At 40.7% G+C, this 23,623-nt stretch overlaps 1 protein-coding gene across 1 annotated transcript in view; it reads right to left on the reverse strand.

Moving 5' to 3' along the window:
- The window catches only part of ppp1r37 (protein phosphatase 1, regulatory subunit 37), a 37,864-nt gene that overhangs the window by 5,166 nt on the left and 9,075 nt on the right, over positions 1-23,623 (reverse strand). The window contains exons 2-10 of the mRNA XM_084019196.1: positions 14,000-14,097; positions 8,036-8,081; positions 7,818-7,918; positions 5,327-5,446; positions 3,360-3,510; positions 3,071-3,226; positions 2,549-2,661; positions 475-616; positions 218-384 (exon numbers count right to left, since the gene is read on the reverse strand). Coding sequence (XP_083875322.1) covers positions 218-384; positions 475-616; positions 2,549-2,661; positions 3,071-3,226; positions 3,360-3,510; positions 5,327-5,446; positions 7,818-7,918; positions 8,036-8,081; positions 14,000-14,097 — 1,094 coding nt within the window. The remainder of the gene's footprint in view (positions 1-217; positions 385-474; positions 617-2,548; positions 2,662-3,070; positions 3,227-3,359; positions 3,511-5,326; positions 5,447-7,817; positions 7,919-8,035; positions 8,082-13,999; positions 14,098-23,623) is intronic.

A 23,623-nucleotide genomic window follows, 5' to 3' on the forward strand; every position in this document is an offset into this window, starting at 1 on the left:
ACAGCTCAGCCTGGCAATACGGACAAAATCTCCCATCTGGATAGACGTCATTTCATATCTTGATAACAAATATATCACAATATAGCATATTTACTGGTAATTCAATGAATAAATGGTTTATGTGAAACTAGCCCGTGTAATTCCCAGAAGCAGAATTCTTATCAACAACAACACATTGCATTATTCGTCCCTTTACTTCCCCCGTCTCCATGCTCACAGTTTCTTTCTTGGGCTCCCGGTCCAGGTCGAGACGCAGCAGAGAGGTGTTGACTTTTAGGGCGAGCGACAGGGCCATCAGTCCACCGGTCTTGATCTCATTCTCTCGGAGGTCCAGGCGCAACAGTCTGGGGCTCTCAGCGATGAATTCAGCCACAGCCACCGCTCCTACGGCACGGATGGCAGAGAGGAGCACGTCAAAAAGAAAGCAAACATAAGGACATAAAAAAATACAAAAAAACAAGCACTAATCCCCACCTTCGCAGGACAGCTTGGTAGAAGCGAGGCCCAGTCGGAGCACAGAGCGGTTGGCAATCAGACCGTCTTTCAGCTTGTGGATGCCTTCGTTTCCCACCGAGTTATGGCCAAGGTTCAGAGTCTCCAGACTCTGGGTGCAGGGCTGAGGGAGGCAGACAAACAACAGAGATATTGATGGGTGTAATAGTTTATTTAGCAAATGTCGAACGCATTTCAGTTTTCACAGCTGGTGTTTTTCAGGGGAGACTTGAATTAACATTATTCACGGAAAGATTAACTGAGATTATGCTAATATTATGTGTAAAATGTCCATTTTACTTTCTGAGAACCATTTTGCGTCCCTTTTGAATTTACTGAGAGTCTCTCTGAAATAGATTGTCAGACACTTTATAACTCAGTGAGCTGATTAATAAAGGCCAGTTCATAATTTCCACATCTGGGTGTCTGCACATAAATGTTGTGCGACCAAGTACACAGTGTATCTCCAGGGTAACTTATTACATAGTCATGGGATGTTCTTTTCAGTATGAATGAGGCTTTTAGACCATTGTTGTGTGTCCTGCAACATCTTACAAGCCATTGGACAAATATCTTGGGAGAAGAATGCCGTATTAATAATCGAAAAGCACAACCATCCATATATCAGAACATGTGAGAGGTGAAAGGCATTCATTTGTCTGTTATTTAAAAAAAAGAAAGAAAGAAGAAAAAAAAAGCTCTACTTGCTCTACTTACTACACTCCACATCCCTCGATATAAGGAGTTGCTTTCACAATAAGAGTTTGTACAGTTATTTCTTTCTCTTCTCTAGGCTCCGGTTTTACGCAGTCGTGACAGATTAAAAATACTCAAACATGAGCTGTAAATATTACCACAACCTGTTTATACATGGACATAAGCATCAGAGATAAATGTAATAACAGCTGAATGTTACAGTCGTAGAGTTTATAAACAAAATGGGACAATTTGTTGATAAAAATTCACTTATTCCCACCACTGTTTCTTTATTTAAAGACGACTCATGATTGTGAAAGAAATAATCCAATTAAAATGAAAAATGTAGCGAAATTCTGAGTCAACAGTTTGTCAAACATGAGCAACATTCAAGCTTCACTTGAGCTCTTCACACACATTTAGAAATAAAAGGAGTTTTTGTAGCTATTGGCTCGACAAAATTTAATCTGATAAAACAGTATTGACAAACAGCAAGAAGCACATAGCAGATGCTGCATTATAGTAATATTAATTCAATAATGGCAGTAATGTCAAATGCCTGTGGTTCTATTTATAGGAGATAATGGGAACAGCAGATTAAAAGCAGCAATACAAGTTTATCTTGCTCTGACAAGGCCGGGGCTGCAATGACTCAGCACTGTCTAAATGTAACACTTTAGTACTGAAACAATGAGTGTGACTGTAATGTCGCTATCACTTAACAGCAGACATTAGACCAATTACTTCAGTAATGGATTATCTATGCCAGATAACAAAATGGTAGTGCACAAAGACATTCCCCAGCTCACATCTGTTCACTGAGCGAGACATGACGGCACAAAATATCAGCTGTATTAATGAGGCGCCTATCTGGAAATGTCCGGTCCAATCAGACATCACAGTGTATCTTACACAGCACCTTCATTTCATACCCGGACACCTGTCAGTCTCAAGTTTAGTGGTCTAGCGGCTTCTCAAGTGAAAACGAAAACAGGATTCTTTCATCGAACAATGAAACAGTTCTTGTCTCGTCTTTGGCAGATAACCCTCAGTGGCTAACCTCTTGTTTTGCTGGGTTACTTCTATCCAGGCAATAAACCAAACTCGTGCCAGAGTTCGTAAACTGAGGTCCAGCTGCTGAACGCTAACAGATATAAGGAGAAGAAACAGAGCCCTGTTTTGATCATTTCTCTGATAGAATAATGAGGAGAAAATTGAATTCTCCGTGCCTACGCTTTTATAGACACACAAACAGCCAGTGATTTCCTCTTAAAACCTCTGATAACTGTGGGTGAGTAGAGTTATTGTTCCACAGTGTGTGTGTGTGTGTGTGTGTGTGTGTGTGTGTGTGTGTGTGTACCAGTGCAGCTGCGAGGTAGCCCATGCCATTGTGTGTGAGCTGGTTGTTCCATAGCACCAAAGTGACGAGGCCCTTCCTCTGCTCTTTTAGTCCTTCGCACACGTAGGCCAGACCTGTGAGGGCAGGCAGAGTTAGTACATCTGTATCTACCTCATCACAATTTAACAAAATGTTAGTCAAATGTTGTATTGCGGTGCATTAGCAGTGGCTTCTTTGCATAATCCTTTATTTAGATTTACTGTCAACTGTAAACCGGACCGAAGAAATAAAATACATGCAGATTAATTTATCCTAAGAGAGAATATTGTTTGTAATGACATCACATCCTGTGTATTTGCATCGTGAAGTGCTCAGATGTGTATTCATTTTAATGCGCTGATCTAATTTCCCCAGAAGGCTCAATAAACTCATCTTATCAGAGTTTGTTCTGAGGTGCTCAAAAAAAAAGTGTTTTTAACAAAACATACAAGACATTAACATAGTTATGCTGCAGTGTGTGTTAGTGCTCCGTCACTACAGTACCAGAGTCTAGAATGTGGTTGTTGCGCAGATCCAGGATCTGGATGTTGTAGTTGAACTTGAGCAAGTTGCCAAGTTGGGCTGAGTCCTGCAGGCCATTGAGCTTGTTGTCTGCCAGGTACAACTCCCGCAGGTTCATATTCATCTTCAGAGCCGTAGCTGTCCAGAAAAATACATTATAAATGAAGGTGAAGAAATACAAAGTGTCAGGAATGGAGGAGTAAATTCTTGGACTTGGATTGTCTGACACTGAAGGAAGGGCTGGAAAGGGAAGCCGTTCTGCCCATCTTACCCAGTAACATGAGCGGTCTGCCGGACAGACCGGCATTCTCCAGGTGGAGGACTGCCAGGCTGCCGCTGATCCTGAGCGCTCGCGCTACAAAGGGAGCCGAGTGGTCCAGCAGAGGACTGTTACGTGCATCGAGGTACTGCAGAGAGCTCGTCTGAGAGGAAACACCAACAGAGATACAATTCATTTGGTGTGCACGGATACAAGTGCACACAACCAAATCATAACAGTGTGTGTCCTCGTCATGGCAATGACAACAGCCTTTCTGTGGTTCTTAACGGCCATAAAATAACACATCTATAACGGACAAGGAGAATGACTAAACGAGTTAAAGGTGGAGTTTGAGTTAAGGATGTCTTGAGGACTTTAGCATTGATTATAGCTGCGGTCATAAAGCGATGAACATCTGCTAAGAGTGTCATTGGACTCCATATATAAAACATTATCCTCATATGAGCAAACGAGGAAGACAAAGAGGAAGTACGTGCATGTTGTCTCCCAGATAAAGGCTCTTCAGAATGGATTAATTCAAGGCCTCACCTCAGGGATTCAAAGCACGCACTTGTCAAAGCATGAACACATTCACACCCATTGGGCTTTGCCGAAATTAGCTGCTTTTTATTGACAAGCTCCGACACAAACAATCTACAAGCTGGTTTTCTCCAGACAGCCCTTCATTAATCATCAGACATTCGATGCTTGTAGACAAGGGGATGTCTTTTACAAACACTGATCAGATGAGGAGTTGGCTTTTTTACATTTTAAGCAAATAATGAAGCAAATCTCTAAAAATAAAATAACCAAATAAACATGCCACCGTATAAATACTCCAAAGTAATTTGTGGTTTTGCACACAGATTACTGTTGTTCACTGCCAGACTACTTCACCATGTAATTCAGTATAGCCAAATATATTCACAAACTGCATAATATAGTAACCTAATATACAAATTAAACAATTTACCACAATTGGTTGAAGTTATATTTTTGCATTTATCATCTCAAACGTTGAACTATTCCACATTTTACAAAAACAACTGTATGAAATGCGTTTTTGAAGTCTTTATTCCTCGAGCACACAATCAACACTTATCTGCACATGATTTAACAAAAGCTACCAGCAGCTGTTCATACCCATGCGTTTTCTCACATAGAGGCTTGAGAGGTGATGTATTAATATGTGTTAGCCTGGCGACCCATTTGTATTCTTCACAGTGATGACTGACGTCAAAGAGCGGCGTAAAAGGGCAGGCGAGGAAAAGCCGAACACGTCTGAGTGCTGCAGCACATAAATTCAACCAGAGATTTAAAAACAACAGATGAAAGATCGATCTTCCATCCCGGGCACAGAGCTACAATTACAGAAGTAAAAGATCAAACACCCTCTTTTCTGGTCACAAATAAATGTATAACATGACATTTTTTCACTCAGTTTGCACTTAAGGCTGAAGTGCTTTCTCGCTGAAGACAAAACACTCAGACCAGAGAAGTCCATCACTCTCCTTTCATTTATTTTACAAATGATTACTTTTATCGTCCGTCCTCGGTGCCCTCACTGTCATCATCCTGTTCATTCTGTCAGGACTCAGCCTGTATTCTCCTTCACACAAGCAAGAAGGACTTTCAGAGCTTCATGTTTATCGTATCTTTTCATGCTGTTACAACAAAGTCACTTCATTCCACTGTACTGATCAGTATTGGATAAAGAGTCCATTACCATAAACTTCACCTCTAACACAGAGATCAGGTCTAATTTTATATAAACGCCATTTTTGTGTTGTGTATTTAAGAATCTATCATCTGTAAAAAAAAAAACAATTTAGGGGGAAATAAATGTTCTCCCTTAAACATGTTATTCTGAGGAATGTTTTGTTGATCCATGAATGCAACAAATGCTCTCCTATTCTCATACGGTCCTTTTTCTCCACAGACAACGTTTCCCCCTATTGAAGATGGAGATGACCTCTCACCTTTCTCATCATGTGAGCCGCAGCCTGCCATCCCCGTGTGCCAATGTGCTTGTTGAAGGAAATGTTGAGATGTGTGGCGGACTCGTAGTACTCGATCATGTCAAACAGAGCTGATGCGCCCTGAGAAGCACAAACATACATTAACTGTTATTTCAGATTAAAATTCAACTGTTATATATCTACACATACATATACAAACACTTATCACAGTCAGTCAAATTGTTGAAACCCTGAAAGAGATGTTACATGGTATAGTCTGGAGCAGCTGAAGTAGCCACGGTAACAGTCCCCTCGGAAAAGGCGAGAGCTGCTGAGCTGTTTAAGGGGCTCACGCGTTGGAGAAGACACACCTGTCTGGTCTACGGTTGCAAGTAAAAAGGCAGTGAACACCAAAGTAGCGAACATGTGAAAATATGCAGTGTCACAGCTCCTATCGTCTATTTTAGAGTGCAGCTGGCAATTACTTACACTACCGACAATCTGCAGATTCTTTCATGATTAATTGATCATGAAAATCATAATTAATCATTGATCAATTGATTATTTTCTCTTTAAATAATAGTTGAAAATGTGATTAGTATTAATTTTTTTGTAAGATCCAGATCCAGTTTATTGTCATTTATGATGCTGAAATACTTTGAATCCTCAAATTGAGAAGCTGGAAGCAGTAAATGTTGTGCATAATTAAAAAAAGATTAGTAGAGTATAAAAACAGTGACTAATTAAATCTATGTCAAACAAATAATCAGTTAATTGTCATTTCAGCTATGTTATAGAGAAATGTGTACAAAATGAAACCCTGGAGCTGAAGAACCAAAGTGAAATGTCTGGTGTTGCATCTCTCTTATCGATCACTGATCTACTGACCATGTCAACGTTTTGGTGAAACTTAAACACCACCAGCAACACCAGGCAGCGGTGAATTTTCTCCTGTGTGCAGTCAATTGCAGGCTGTGAGTAGCGGATTAAAATGAGAGCATGAGTGTATAAATTCATCCTCCACGGAGTCGTACGAAAATCAGACAGGCTGCTGCATAGTGTCTCATACTAACCTTTCCCCCTTTGTGTGTGTATATACTGGGAGACATTACAGAACATACACAAGTGTGTTTATCTACAGGGTGGGGGGAGATGAGTCACATCCAGCCCAATAAAAGCCAGCCTAAGTTAGTCCTCCCCACACTTCTTAAAACATCTCTCCAAAACCATTTCCCCATTTCATCTTCCCATATCATTCCCAACAACATCACCACAGAGGCTCTGCACAAATCAACTGCGACTCATTTCCCATCTTCTCACTTCCCCTCGATTCCCCTTCTACGCCCCCTTCCTCCATTCTCCTTTCAACACTTTTGCGTCTGAGCCCAAAGCAAAGACACTTGTCTCAGACCAAGATGCAGCTCTCTGGTGACTCAGTAATGACTCATTCAACTACTTCATTCATATTTCCGGGGCAGTGTTCCATTTTGTTTGTGCGCACGTCATTCTGCATTCGTCTGGGTTATGGGAAGCTCTGGTGTGCGGATGAGAGCTGTGTGTGTATTTTCCAATTTTAGATGCTAAAAGAGTAAATGTACAACACTGTTGATGAATGGAACCGCTACATTTTGTTCTGTGTATAAATTTAAACTAGAATATGAAGCCAAATAAAACGCTATTGTCAGGGGATCTACCAACTGGTTGCAGGTGATGTTAAATGTTCTTGCATGTAATTGGGTAAAATCCGTTCCACTTGAGAGAATTTGTGAGTTCACGTATTTGTCTATGGCGTCTTGTATGGTGGAACCTATATAATATAAGACATATACGCAGAACGGCAGTCCATCTCAGGGCTAACGACACCTGTTAAATAACCTGATCTGTCTCTGGAAACATTATCCGGATATCTGATTCATGGGTGTTTACATTTACCACCTTGTATAAAAAGGGGTTATTGTTATCTCCATCGTCCTGCTTTGTGTTCGGATCTCATTATGAAAAGTATTTTGGCAGTGATGCCAGACTGTTCAGTAGGCACGGCAAACTCCAGGTGATCTTTTGAGTTGATGGCAGATTGTAATCATTTGGAAAGTTAGACAAACTAGAAGGGCGGATTATTTAATTCCTCATCCTATATAACAGTGCTTTTCACCAATTCAGCATGTGTGTAAATTAATATATCTGGAGCTCTGTGTGAAAGGAAGTGGCTGTACTCAACACTGCAGCAGTGTCTATCTGTGCGTGCCACCAGCCCAAACGTCCCTAATGGTGTTTACACAAGTGGACACAAGTGGACATCTGGAGTAATCAGAAAACCCATGACAAATACTGCACATCCTGTCAGTCCAGTGAGAGTGAAAAAGAAGATCCGACTGTGACCGAGGGCAGAAAGCAACAGTGAACGAAGAAAAGCGTGAATTATGGATGTACGGTAGCAGTATGCTAGCTGCACTGAGAGAAATAAAGGGTGGGAATGAGACAGAGACAGACTTTAATGGCAGGATCTTCTTACATCTTCATCCAGGTTGGTCTGCTCCAGGTCTATCACTTTAAACTGGACCCTCTTCAAAATCTCTTCCAGAGACTCGCATGCTTTGTAGTCCAGCTTCTCACCTAAAGACATACGTTGATACAATTTGTAAGAAAAGAAAAGAATCTTCCAATATGAAAGGTATTGGTTGAGTCCCACAAGTTACGGTTTGACTGTGAAGCTGATGTTCTGGTGCTTACCTTTCAGATCTAAGCATTCATTTCGCTGAGTCAGGTCTTTCAATTCCTACAGAGACAAAAGGAAGCTGTGTCAGTAAGAGTCGGGTAACCCAATGGAAGTAAACATTGCTTTTTCACTACTTACATCATACAGGAGGTGTTTCAATACATTGGTACTCGGAAAAAAACACAGATCTTGTGTAAACTAAGATAAAACTTTGCTGCAAAGAAAAGCCTCTGCAGGACACGTTTGCTCAGGTGTGTCAGGTGTATCACGTGTACGCCATTGAGTCTCAATAGTGGCAACTTTGGTAGGAACAGGATTTGGATATAGAGGGGTTCTGCTATTCCTGGTGATGTTTTTCAAATGAATACTCGCAACAAGCTGAGCGATGACTAACTATGACCATTCAAGCCTTGGTGGTGCGGTTTTCCACAGGACAGCAGAGGAAGTTTCACCCAACAGCTCACTGTGGCCGTTTCCACTAGAACTATTCCTCCCTACAATATTAAAAACTGATCCAATGTATGTATGTCCATTTATGTTTCATTTCCTAAAGCTGTTTCACAATAGAAGACTTCGCTGACAGAAAAACTGAAGCAGCAGGAAATATTCGGTGTGCATCAGCAGTAACAGAGCTCTGATACGGCTGAAAGCACCCAGTGAACTGAAAAATGTTAAGTATGAACAGGCATATAGGACGGTCTACTTTTGCAGGGCAGAAATAATTGCGACCACTGAGATAATGATAGTATAATAACATTATAATGCAAGAACGTCCTTTCAAAGAGCAATTCATTTTTAATACTTAAACATTCTCAGAGATTGTAATTGGAATGCAAAAACAACAAAACAAACATCTGGCCTATAATGGCAGGGAAACCTGCTTTTATTCTGGGGTTATTAACTTATGTAAACAAACGGTGATCATGTCCATATATCGTTCGATAAGTCGATAATGTACTTATCGTGATCGGCCTTCAGGTTAAGAGTGAAAATACTCTCCAAACAGTAAACGTTTTAAAAAACATCCCATTCTTTTTGGTCAGCAGCAGAAGGCCTAAATGTGGCTCGACCGTTTTTATGTTTCGCTTCATTCTTTGAGATGAGCATATGTTGTCATTGATCCAGTGATGTAGCACATCAACACACTCAGATGGAAAGGTGGAAAAGACATTTACATGTAACCTCTCGCCCTGGTAAAACATCCCACCACCTACACAAACACAAAAACATAGAGTCCTGCCCTCGAAACTATGTAGCAGCAAATCCCTCCCTCTAGTTGGCTGCTGAGCCCATTCAGCATGAACTCGGTAAACTCTGCCCTCGTGCCACACTGCCGTCACTGATCTGCGTGTGTCTGGACATACTGATGATGATCGAGTTGTACGGAGGCATCATCGCCTCCTGCATGACTCAACGGGCCCCAAAAACACCAAGATGATATGTGACAAATCACACGCCTAAAAAGCTGTATTGTCATAACACAATCAGCAGGAAACAATATGACACTGAATAACACTCAGAAGTTATGGAGATAATTAATCTGTGAACCTAACTGAATAATTCACTTTAGGCAGCTATAAATAAAAAGCCCGAAATGGAACATTTCAACACTGTTTTCTAAGTATGATTTGAGAAATGGTTTAAATAAAAAAGAAACGGAATGTTCTAAATGATCTAGATGGTGTTGTTGACTACGTAAACACAACCAGACATGTTTGGCAATTTAACAGCAAGACAGTCTTCAATTAAACGGGGCATCTGTCAGTGAGAACGACTTTATCAGCGTAAATACCTCCCTGAAAGAGCCGTCAGAACCCAAAATAGTGCATGACGCATAGTGCGCCTCTGCACGGATGGTGGTGGTGGTGGTGTGTGTTGTGGGTGGACTACATCGAGCTACCGGTTCTCTTTCTGATCTTGTTCATTAAATTCTGTGGTGACTCTTGCTTTACTGTGCATCTATGTTATATATTTGCACCGTTAGTGTGTGTTTCTATTGGCTGAGTGTGTTTTAGTCAAAAGGACCTTCGCCAATCAACCTGAAGTCTAATAAATAAATAAAATAGACATGGGGGATACATATAGAAAAAGACAGGTGGAGATGATGGAAAAAAACCTTCCTGTGAGCTTGTAGTCCAAATCCATAGTGGATCTCCCAAAATACATGGCCCTTAAAATGTGTACTTCATAAAAGGACCAGGATAAACCTGCACCTTCAACCTACATGAGAGATTCCAACCTCACAAAGACCAAAATTGAGTGATCAGAAGGTCCTTAAATAGTTTGACCTTTTGGTAAATACTCTCATTGTTTTTTCTTGCAGAGTTGAGAAGATTGTTCATGTCATTGTTCATGGAAGTCTTAGAAAGGTTGATGTGTGATGAGACGTCTGCAGGAAAATATATTTTCCTTCATTTAACACAGATTGAGGATATGTATATAAATACATGCTGAACCAGTCCAAAGAGATACATGTTCTGCATATTCAGAGAAATCAAGTGTGCACATGGCTGCATGTGAGATATTGCATAATAGGGAAACCACTTGTCCCAGAGGGAACTGCTGCAGCAGAAATGTGACACAAAGCTACCAAGTGTCCAGTTCTCAAGACTCTGTTGGGAGTTACTGCAGAGCAGGCATTCAACATGCAGCTTCTAAATAGTGACCCTTGTAAAACACACAGACACACAAACAACTCTTCAGAAATGTACATAACCTGCAGGGCCCCACGTGTACAGTTCAGTTGGACTTCATAAAGAAAGCATTAAGAGTGAAAGAGGAAAAGAAACTGCAAAAAGGTGGTGCTACTCATCCCCCCCCCCCCACCCCCCCTGGTCAGCCATTTGGTCAGACTGGCTTGTTTATGTTAGTGGCTAGTGCAAGGATGACTAAGCAGAAATGAGAGGGGGCAGTAGTGGACCAAAAGACTACAGTGGCAGGGAGGGATGGAGGGAAGCCAGGCATGAGCAAACAAGCAGTCACAAAAAAAGCAGAATATGATGGAGAGAAGGAGGGGAGAACGGGGGCCACCTCTCTGATGAGTCCCAGTGGAAATGTACCAAGACTGTAGCCTGAAATGAGGCTCACAGCAGCAGTTTAGCACAGTGATGCGCATTTCCACAAGTAGCTGATATGTTAACCTTCTTCTATCTCTCAGCTGACCAGGCATATTGTGGGGATCTCTTTACAGAGTCTCTTGAAACTCAACTGCGTTTCCATCTGGGGACAGCTTTACGTCAGCGTCATCACTCACACACACATGAAGACACACCTGCAGGTACAAATATGCAAAGCTTTGGCGGCGAGGTCCAGTTAAGGGTTTTATGAGCGACTGTGCGACAGAACAAACAGGAGAAAGTGCTGATGTGCCTCTGCTGCAAACGCTCGTACTACCAACTCCTCCGTCTAGCAGAGGGAAATCAGTTTGATAATGGGATGTTCCCACACAAAAGCAAGCAGAGAGACAGACAAAGTTTGTTTGTAGACAAACAGTTATTACGCATCAGAGATATCAGATCAACACATTTCCAGTAATAGCTGGGGCATTCATCTATTTAAATAAAAGAAAATACAGGTCTTTATCAGACAGAGGCTCTCATGTCAATAGACCGTTCTTCTTACATTTACATGAAACACATTGCCAGCAGTAATTTTAAATCTAGGTCAGTGTACCTGGGAGTGTTTCACCCCACAGGCAGTATTGCAGTAAATGCAAAAATCTGACAATTACATAGTCAGTTGTCTCCCTCCGGCCACAAAGAAACAAGTTACCTGCACCCATGACTCAGCAAAAATGCCTCTTTACTCTGATATATCTACTATACATGTACCATCCTCTAGCATCAGGATACCAGCATTATTAACTGGCTGATAAGTGGAGAGTCATTTATGTCTGCTTGAGAAGGAGGTTAAAAATATATTTGTCTCTTCTGCCCATTGACTTGTTTTCCCTCTGTCCTGCTCGTCGGTGACAAAGACATGTCTCACACTCGGTGGAAAACAGTTCCTCACAAGATAACATTTGAATGTGTTAACAATCGCAATACAGAACAAGCACAAGCACCAATTCGCATACAAAAGGCACGAGGTCGGCAGAAATAGCCTATATAAAAACAAACAGTCCTGAGGCTTCCCCCGCTGGATTTGAAGAACTGCTTATGCAGAGGGATTATGAGACACATGACTGTGCTGGCTCACCCACAAGAGAAGGCAGAAAAAAAAAGACATGAGACACTGGTCTGCCTGTTGGGAGTAAAAATGGGGGAAAAGGCCCAGCTCTACTCAATGCTATGGCAGCGCAGTCATGACATTGTGCATTATGTCGTGCCCTAAAACCACATTAACAGACTTTTTTGAAGTGTTTTCATCATCAGAAGAAAAGCTCTAGGAAGTTATTCTTGGAATAAATGGGACTAAATTTTGTTCAACCCCGCGAACAGGATCCTTCAAAATCACAAACAACCTTTGGGTGGATCTACCGGGACTTCCTAACTCTTTCCTAGCTTGTTCAACTCCTGAACTTCCTCTCCTCAACTAGAGTAGTTTCTATTATAATTATAATAAATGTTGTATAACCTTTTTATATAACAAGCCCTTGTGTGTGCGAGCATAAAATAAATTTTGAATAATGAAAATAATAATGTACATTAACACTAAAACTACCTTTTCCCTCCACCACGGGTAACACACCTCGCAATCATAATGCTTATTGATTAATTTGCAGATTATTTTCATAAAGCATTGTTTAATAGATAGATACATCTATAAAAAGTTCCGTCTTTGTATGGGAAGGAAGTGAGGGATTTGGTATTTGGGAGAGCAATGATGTTCTGCTGGGGGATCAGCAGGGGAACCTGTGGGGTTAACACAAACTTTTGAGTTCTCTAGTGTTAGTTTTAGCTAACTGCACATCTGTAGGGGCTTCTTGTTTCTTACACTGCTTGACTGAGTGCTGAGGCACAAAACATGCCACAGAGTTATATTTACCATCACAAATAAAAAGATGTGATGCTCTTTCTCCAGAATGAGAGTGTGCCAGACTGTAAAATAATAAGTGTGTTATTCCACAGCATCGCTCACTCTCTCACACACACAAACTCACACTGTCTCTCGGGGTGCGTGTTGTTTTTATCACAACTATTCAAACCCATGACGATAATTGTTTTGGGAATGCTTGTGACAAACAAGCAGTGACAGCAGTGTGTCGGCAGGTTGGGGTTGTGATGTGAGGAAGCATCAACGCCCTCACCAACTATGCTGCTAAACCACTTTTTTTCTGTTAACACTTTTCTTTGCTTTCTTTACTTAAAGTCCCAGTCGGCAACATTTGTTTGATCATATTCACTGAAAGCCGACACTACGCTCCGATAGAACAACATATATCATCCGGTTGTAGAAAAAAAGCGTGCCTCTACGTGCACGGAGCTCGGTGGTCGTGGGGGAGGAGCTCGGTGGTCGTGGGGGAGGAGCTCGGTGGTCATGGGGGAGGAGTGTGAGAGTTGTAAACATTCAAAATCTGCCCTCGATCCACCGGACTTGCAGACTGGGACTTTAATTTATGGTTTAAATTAATTGAGAAAACAAACTAATGTAATCAGAATCTTTAGTTTTTCTTGCTGCTGCTTAACGAGGAAGCACGCCTCAACAGTAGCCCTTTCATGTGTTGTATGTGTAGGCAGGTTCTCTGATCGGATTACTCAAAGGATGTGATGAAAAAGACAGGTGATTAAATAAAATATGAACATTGTTTTCAACATTTCAGCATGTTCTCATTTGAGGGAATTTAATATTTTCCTCTCCCAACAGCAGACAAATACAGTTAGAAAGACAACCGAAACTACACAGGAGAGAAAAAAAGACAAAAACTAGAGACTACACTCAGTTGCCAGTTTATTAGGTAGACCTGGCTAAAGCTAACAGTCTGTGTGATTGCACTGATGTGTCTGTTAATCTGTGTTTTGGGTCAGGTTTAACCTCACCTGTATCTGTTTGAGCACTTTGGGGATGGGTTTACAGTTGAGCTTCTGACAGGCTTGTTTGTAGGAAGAGAGGATCTCGTCCACCGTCACATTCTGAGCTGCAAAACACAGAAAATTAAGGAGGTTACGATTATTTTATTGCCTTGTTTCTTTGAGGAATCAACACACGCTCACACATACAAGAGAATCAAATGAAAAGGAAAGGAAAAATGACACGACAAGTATGTTTCAATCATGTTTTTCCCCGTATCCCATAAGATTGCCTGAGATCTGTTGATAAGCTTTGTTTTCTATTTTTATTTATTTCCATTTAAAGCTACAGTGAGCTCACATGTATCACAGCAACTATGTGTGAACTTAAGTGCATGACAGCTTTCGTTTGAAGGTTTCCTATAATATTTTTTATTATTCGTCAGCAAGATTGGGAGTGGGACAGGATGGAGACAGCTTTTCTTCATCTCCGGCAACACTGAAGTTCAAAACTTTAGCTCAAACGCAACCAAAGTTGCAATATGACCCTGAAAAAACATGCCAATGTTTTTAATGTGTCCAATATCCAAAGTGGCTCTGTTCACATCGCTTACGGGCACACTTTGTCATATCATTAGGTCAACTGATGCTCATTTATTTTGCATTCTCTGCACTCGGCACAACTCGCTTGTGATGCTGACGTGCATCTCACTGCAATTGTGATGTTCTGACAACAAACAAAGCCTCTTGTATGGATCAGGCTTCAGCTCGATCCAGCATATCAGCCAGGGATATCCCTCCATATGAACATATGATGGTTCCGAAATAGTAACCCCCTTTAAGGCATCCCCTACTTAAGTCAGCAAAAAGGAGGTATTGTTCTTTGCTGCCTTCCAAGGCTGTAATGGGGCTAACGCCAGTCAGATGACTGGGCAACATTCAAACCCACTGTTCTGGCTGACAGACTCTGCTGAGAGATGAAGTGGGCACACAGGGGGAAAAAAAGACGTGGAACTAGATTAAGCATTCTAACAGACTTATTTGAACTGTGTATACAACTTTATTCAAAGTAAGCAGTGCATGCCGGTACAGACAGCCGGTACAGTACTAATAATAAAACCTTTGTCTTTCTATACAAACAGTTTCAGCATGTAGATTTGGATGGTTGAATGTGTTTGCCTGTTGGCGGAGGCAAAGGGGCAGTTCAAAAACCTGTACAACAGCTATGCATGTTGACCAATTGTGTCATTCTCCCTCTCAATGAAATGTACAAACGTCCGACCGCGGCTCAAAATACTACAAGAGACGATACTGCGGTGAGTCTGAGGTAATGGAGTGCATGTGTGTGTGTGACTAAATTAAAGGGTGAGTCAGTGCCACATGAATACAATTAGAAAGGCCACAACATATCTTCCACTTGTTTTGAGATCCAGACCAAACAGCCACTCAAATGGAAACCAGTTGAGTTTTGCAGCAGGAGCTGGTAGATGCTGAATGTACACGTACGCACATAAAAACTCACCACCGCTAGTTTGATGAGGAAATGCTTCTAATGACAAGACACATAAAACTCTATGTAGGTTCAGGACTCAAACTCTCTGGGCGCAAAAAAAAGAAATATGCAAACTCTCTGCATCAGATTTATAAAAAGATACCCATTCACATGGTCATGTTTGATAACTTTCAATTATGGTGAAATTGTGCACACAAGCCTCATTTCTCCTCATACAAGTAGCCATAAATCATAGATTAACAATGAATCAACTGTTAGCAGCTGTTAGCTCCCAAAATATTTAGACCTGTTAAAGCAGGGGCCACATACAGCAGCTTGATCTCATGCCTCTCTGTTCAATGCAGTTCTTGAAAGTTCTTGTATTTTTCTTCATAATGAGTCTGATAGTGGCATCAAATATTATATTCCTTGAGCATTGAAAGGTCCTGCACAAACAAGAAACGTTTAGAAGTAATCTAGTGGGCCGGATTGGACCCTTTGGTCAATTCTCCTTTCACTCTGCATCCATTGCTTAAAGTGTTAAAAAGCATGTTAATAAATTGCTGTTGTGGTTTCAAGATCTCCAACATTCATAGCAGCTTGCAGGGGTTTGTTTGAAGCAAATGCAATTATTATGTCCTGAAAATCAGTTTTAGTTAAGTGCCACTCATGTGAATGAGGACAGAAATGTGGAATGAACCTAAACGTCTCTGCTGCCAGTACGTGAGAGCGCAGTCTTGAAAATGTGTACAGCAGTGCATGTGCGTTCAAGTGAACACTGTGTCCTTGGAAAAGTGTTATTGTGCAGAGTCGCTGTGAAGCAAGTGTGTGTGTGTGTGTGTGTGTGTGTGTAAACACTTCCTGAGGGAAGGGAGGGAACGGGGGGTGGCGTGCTTACTAACCCGTATTTTCACACATAGTTACAAACATTAATTGGAGAAAAAGACATGGAGACTGAATTAAAAAAAGAATATGCTCTACAGTATATGGCCTAATCTATTAGTATTGGGCTGAAAAGCAAATAAATTACAGCACGGAAGCTTAGATTGAACACCTATGAGTACATGAGTGGTGGGAAATTACAAATAAAAATAAAAACCAGTGACAGAAAGCAACTCAGGAGTCAAATGCTTGGTGTTAAACAGAAGATGTGAGCTTTAGCCCTGCAGGATCATTAGGCGCTGAGCTACAGCTGCATTTCTGCTGGCTTTGTCTTTGTTTTATTGCACTCCCTCTAGTGCTGCTGGTACTTGCAAAAAGGAGGGAGTGGTGGTGAGGAGGTACGCAGAAGGGGGAGAGAGGGAGGGGAAAGGGCTGCTCCAAACAACATCTTTGAAAACCAGGTTAAAGGGAAGTAGAAGGGTAAAGGTAGTCTGATTAGGGTTGGGCAATACTAAAGTTCCCCTACGGTCAGTGTTGCTTTAACTATAACTATATTACTGAACAAAAAAAAACAAAAAAAAATGGAGAGAGAGACAAAAATATATATAAATATCTATAGTCTGAAGTTGTAGTCTGAAGTATGTCGCAATACCCAAAATTAGCCCCAATTTATAGGCAGTAAGCGCTGTGTTACACAAGGGCATGCAGCGATCAATCACTGGTAGTACCTGACCTCACACATTTTCGTCACCGTCACATTTATATTTTGTTGCCTTTGGAAAAGTCCTGATAACTGAGGGTTGATTGCTCACAGTGATAGTTTGCTTTGTCCGGCTGCTCTTTGTGGTGGCAGACTTGTGTATTCTGTTGGGTGATGAGTTTTAAGATGGGAGTAGAGATTAGTGGTTCTTCCATCCTTAGTCTCAAATTGTTTATTGCAGAGCTCGCAAAGAACATCTTTCCTGCTGAGGTTAGGCCTTATGGGTATTTAAAAGGACTGTGCTGAAAGGTTTGAGGCTTTATTCATAACGTTGACGTTCACATTATTATTATTTATAACTTACGGAAACATGTGTGTGCAACAGTCCACCGGCTTCCACATTCCCTTCCCCGTTCTCTCTCAAACACACAAACAGTGAGCCTCCTCTCTTGTGAGCAGTTTCACGTCAGAACTATTTTCTTTCAAACACAGCTCTTACATGAAATTGCTCACAACAACACAAAACAAGGTCTTTGGATGATCTTGCGTCATGCTTTCTGAAAAAGCCAAGTGAAGGCAAACATCTCCAGTGGCAGATATCTCCAAAACTAGGCAACACACACCAAAACCAAATTTGCAGGAAATGAGGAAAAATATGTAGTTTTGATTTTGGTGTTAACTGTCTCTAAGCATTTGTAGACTCTGCTCAATTCAACTCACTAAGGGAAGGAAGACAGTAGTGAGCTGGCACAGAGTGTTTGCACTTATGGAAGACAAAGTGAACTGTGTGCAAATTTAGTTTTAGAGTGACTCATTTATTACATGAATGTATAAATGTTTTACAATGAAGAATTAATGAAGAATGATTCATAATAACTCCTCAATTAGCATTTTAATCAAGCTCAATCCTTCATGGTAACAGCTAGCGAGCCAAAACTAGCAGAAAATCTAAACTGTGTACTTTGCTTTAGGCTACTATGTGTCTGTTCACTCCAGTAATAAAGTCAAACCTCGCATGAAAAGCATGTATTACTGCTCAGACAGTGCGGTAGTGTTGGCAGCAGTGTGGGCTGCACATGTGATGTAAGAGTGTGCTGTTGAATGCAGTGTTTGGTTACAATTCAATACCGTAACCAAATCATAACGTGTCCTAGTATGGTTTTTATTAGTACCCCCCCTCTCTATTAAAATGCTTTTTAAATTTAAATTGTGCAAATGTCTCCACATTAAGAAACCCTACCATTAAAAATGATATAATACCCTGGTTTTATCAGTACTGGTACTTTTGTATGACCATTTTAAAAGGATCCGTTCCATCATTACGGGAGATCTGTAAATTAATTTGGTGTCATTTAATTGTTGTGGTGGCTCCCTCTAAGACTTGTGCATTATGAAAACAAATGCAGTTTTCAACCGTTTCAACTCTACTATAACTATAACACATTACGGCTCTTCTTTTGTTGCATTCGTGCTTCAGTACACCGCCGGTTGGATTGGGTCAGGAAAAATTACAGGCAACAAGGGAGGTAATAAGTACCATAAATTAGGCCTATAAATCAATCACTATGAAGAACAACCAGCAGAATTACAACAATTACAGGCACATAGATGAGAGGAGAAGGCTGTACATACAGCATGTCAAAGCGTAAGAATTGTTTTTACAGTTGGGCATTGGACGTGACACATGAAACTTGATACTTTACTTCCACACCTTAATTACACTGAAACTATAAAGCACAAGGTGAGGTCGTGGTTTTCACTGGTATTTTTAGTCATTTTACTTGAACAAGGGCCGGAAGGTATCAGACAACTAATTTCAAACAGTCATATTTAGTCAGATTTACATTTGTGATTTTCAATAAATGCTGCCAAACAAGCCTCTAGCCATGTATGACAATTCATCAAAAAAGGACCATTATTAAATGCAGCTGCTAAAAATACAACACTTTTCCTCCACTTTGTAACTGCACGACATAACACTGCTGCAGTCAAAGCCTCGACCACCGCCCACAAAAGACCAGAACAGATCGACTCAGAGAGAGTGGGCTTCAGCAGCAGACTCAGTTTGTGCTCGTTTTACTGGGACAGATGAATGAACTCATCTATGAACGCTTTTCAAACATCACGATCACCATTAAAGGCTTTATATTAGATATTATTTAGAACTTAGTATTTATTGCTATTTAATGCTGCTCCATTGTAAATGATGGCCATGGTTGTAGGTAGGGCAAGGATCTAGATAGTGCATAACAAAGCAGCAAAACCAGCATATAAATAAAGAAAATTATAATTTAACGTAAAGGTAGTGCACAGGTTGCGGCATTTCCTAGTGTGTGTGTGTGTTGCAGATTTTGCAAGAAGCAGCACGGCCATCGTGTTTGTTCTGGAAAGTTACAAATAAATTAGGTAACACAGACAACTCCCCCTTCTCCAAACTTCCACTGTTTCCCACTGCTTTCTGACACCTAAATTAATGTGTAAGGGGTGGACAATTTTCGTAATAATAAGTACTTTGAAAACTCTTTATGTTCAAGCCAAACCTTTAGGGCTTGTAAAAACATGATTATTATCTTCCAAGATGCTGAAAAAGAGCTAGAACCTCATTTCCCTAGAAGCTGCTGTCATATGGAGGCATTTAATGGAGAGGCGATGTCCGTCCCCTCCTGGAGACCCCCATGGAACACGTGATTTTGTGAATAATAAATAATTCAGTAAGTAGTTAGTACGATTTATTAAGTAGTACCATTTAGTTAAAGTTCTGCACTTTATTCATTATTTTTGTTTAATGTACACACCTTAAGATACATGTGAAAGTGAGGTTTTTCTCTTAATCCCAAAGGGATTGTTTTTTTTTGTTTACAAGAGGTCTACAAGATAACAAGGAGCAAAGACAGATGGCAAAAGTTCATTAATTGTTCTTTATATTAATCCCTTGAGGATTTTTTTTTAATAAGAGCAAGGTTTGCACTCAAATTCCAATGGGGAGATTATTTGCAAAATGTTCAATAAAAAACAGCATATTTGAAATAATTTCTTTGCCTTTGGCATTTCACAAAATAATCGTAATCGAAAAATGGATTTTGAGAGAAGAAAATCGGGATTTTATTTTTGGGCAAAATCGAACAGCCCTACCATTTAGTTTTATGTGAAACTGCTCTTGTCTTGCACAAAGTGCTCACCAACATGGCCATAACAGTGACAGTGAGAATTACAGTAAGTAGGGCTGGGGGTAAACGATTATTTTTAAAACGATTAATCGGGCGATTATTTTATCGATTAGTCGACTAATCTAACGACTACAATTAATCCAACGATTATTTTTCTGTTGTTCGATTAATAAAAACCATAATGTATCTCAAATAAATACCAAAAAATCTTAATAATATAGATTACTAAACTATTCTGTTTTGCACAGCAAAATAAAAAATATAGAATACAATTATAGAAAATAAAAAGGCCGGCCTGTTTACTCTTACAGTTCAACTAAAATCTCTCCTGTACAAAATTACAAAAGATAAAAAAAAATGCAGTACAAAAACAAATACTGTGCCGTGCACATTCCAATATAGAACCTGATGCAAAATTAAACTGACTCTCTATCTAAAAGCTCGTAGAGTACTCTATCTATCTACACAGTGAAACATTTTGGTAGTGCAACACGTATGAGCCCTCAATGCTCATTCAACATTCATTCATTCATTCATGACCACAGCGCACCAGCTTACGTGCAGCGCTGGCCTGGACATTGGCTCCGTTAGTTGACATTAGCGAACTAGCTTAGTGAATCTTCATGATACATACTTTAAGCTTGCTAACGTTAGTCTAATGTTATGTTTGAATCGTAAACGACCACAACATGAGTTAGCTCTCTGTGCAGTTTGTTCGTGCCGGGTTAGTAGCGGCTAGATAGCTGTGTTCTGCAGCCGTAAGCTAGCTACCATCCCAGCCAACATTAAATGCTAACAAACATTAACTAACACACAGCTGTCTAGCCGCTAGTAGCTAGCTAACATTAACTGCTCACCAACCAAGCGAACAAACTGCACGGAGAGCTAAGATAGTTAGCTAGCATGACCTAAGTGCACAGAACTCAAGCTGCACAACACACTACAGAAACGTGAAATTAATTTAGCCAAAGTTAGTACTCCACGAGAGACAGGGGGATGCCTCCACTTTAGATGCTCTGACATCGCTGTTGTGCTGGTGTGGTATGCCAACTCCATTTGGCAAAGACTGCAAATAACGATGCCTTTGGGACTAAATTTAAAGTATTCCCATACTTTTGATGACCTAGGGTGAGCTGTTTTTGTTTTTGGGCTTCTTGCAGGGCTTCTTGCAGGGCTTTGTTGGCAATCCTGTGAGGAGGTCGCAGCTTCAGTCACCATTCTGCAAAGTGCGATTGCAAACTATTTGTTTTGGGTCACGTGTGCGTGGTGATGCGTTGACGACAAAATATGATGTTGACGATATTTTGAAGTTGATGCATCGACGTCATCGACGCAGCGCTACAGGCCTAACAGTTAGGGAGGTGTATCAATCAATTACACAGCTAGCTGATAACAAAGCAAGTGGTCTAGATCAGATCACTGCAGAGCACCTTAACTTTGCAAGTCCGAGGGCTGGCTGCAGCTCTTCTTGCATTGTTTTACTGGCTTTATGACTCATGGTCTATTGCCGGACTCCATGTTGTCTGTTACCTTGGTGCCTGTCATCAAGGACAAAGCGGGCAAGGTGGGGAGCTTGGATAATTATAGACCAATTGCTCTAGCCAGTGTTGGAAAGACTAAGTTTTTATATTGATACCACAGACAACCAGTTTGGCTTGAAGACTAAGGATAGTACTGATCTATGCATCTATGCCCTGAAGGAAGTGGTTGAAATGTATAGAAGACAGAACTCTACAGTCTTGATTGGTTTTATTCATGCTTTGAAGGCTTTTGACAGAATCAATCATAACAAGTTATTCTCAAAGCTGAGTCAAAGAGGTGTGCCCAACAGCATTATTAGGATCCTGACATATTGGTATGCGAGCAAAGCATTCAGGTCAAATGGGAGGATGCAGTCTCTACACCATTTGGCGTTCGTCAGGGGGGGCTACTATGACCAGCCCTCTTTAATATTTACATGAATGATCTATCTGACCAGTTAAGGGACTGTAAACCAGGATGCATGGTTGGCAACACCTTGGTAAACCATCTAATGTATGCTGATGATTTAGCTATCTTTTCTCCTAGCAGTGCTGGGTTTCAACAGATGCTGAATATATGTACCGAGTATGGTGTCAAATACAATGGAGGAAAAGAGTGTTGTTTTAATTTGTAAAACAAAAGGAGATAAGGGACTAATCTTTACATCTTTTTACCTGGCAGGGCAAACATTAACTGTAAGCCACAAAAAAATATATGGGACACATCATCACAGATCAAATGTGTGATGATGACGACATCTTACGGCAGCGCCTCATGTTATATGCACAAGCTAACATGCTGGTTAAGAAATGTTAATGGTGCTCAGATAATGTAAAGATAAGCCCGTTTAAGGCATACTGCACTCCTCTGTATACTGCCCCCTTGTGGGTCAAGTTGAAAAAGTCTAGCCTCCAGAAACTCCAAGTTGCCTATAATGATGGGTTGCGTATACTGCTCAAAAAACCAAGGTGGAGCAGTGCAAGTGACCTATTTTGTATAGAAGAAGTAAACACATTTCATGCACTGTTGAGACATTTGATGTGCAAATCTATTTGCAGACTGAATGGTTCATGTAACTTTATCATTATGCTGTTGGCAAATCCTGGACTGAGATACCAGTCACCCATGTGGAAACACTGGCATAACTGCCTTTTTCTGTGTTGTCTGTGTATGTGTTACTGTTTGGATTTGTATGTGTCTTTTAATGGACCATGAGTCTGGCAATTAAAGTTGATTGATTGATTGATTGAATGATCGTAACCTTGGCTTGGTAGCTAGTTAGGTACTTTAGTTATGTTACATCCCAAATCTAATGTTATCTTTCCCGATGTGTTTTATCCAGACTCTTTATCAGCCACGAGGTGAAAGAACAAGCAAGACCCATTGTTAGTGTGAGAAATGCTACAAGCCGGTACAAAAAACACACGGGCATCATAGCTTCAACGAAAGCAGTCACTTACATGGAATGTGTATTTGTTCTTATTACATATTTCTCTTTTAAGTTGACAAATAGCATATGTGTAATTCATGGCACAATTCAAACAGGAAAAAAATGGCCACCATTGCCTTGCCATCTTTGTGCCTTCACTCACTCACTCGCATTCTTTGTCTAGCTGACAAGAAACAAACACACAGTCCTCCGGCGATGCGCTGTCTCCCCGCACTCCAACAACAAGGAGGAAACAATCAAAGACAAGCGTTAGCACGTGTGCAGAGTAACACATTTGCAGAGACAAACAAACTGATGACGGAAAGCCTTGGCACAAAGAGGATTTCATTGGAAACATTAAAGTTGCATAACACCCTGAATTTCTTCTGTTTACACTCGTCTGCACAGTCTGGTCTGGTTTTCACTATCACACAGCACACTCTGTATGTGGAGAGCTTAAGAA

The sequence above is a fragment of the Eutrigla gurnardus genome, assembly GCF_963514095.1.
Source record: "Eutrigla gurnardus genome assembly, chromosome: 10".
NCBI classification, from domain to species: domain Eukaryota; kingdom Metazoa; phylum Chordata; class Actinopteri; order Perciformes; family Triglidae; genus Eutrigla; species Eutrigla gurnardus.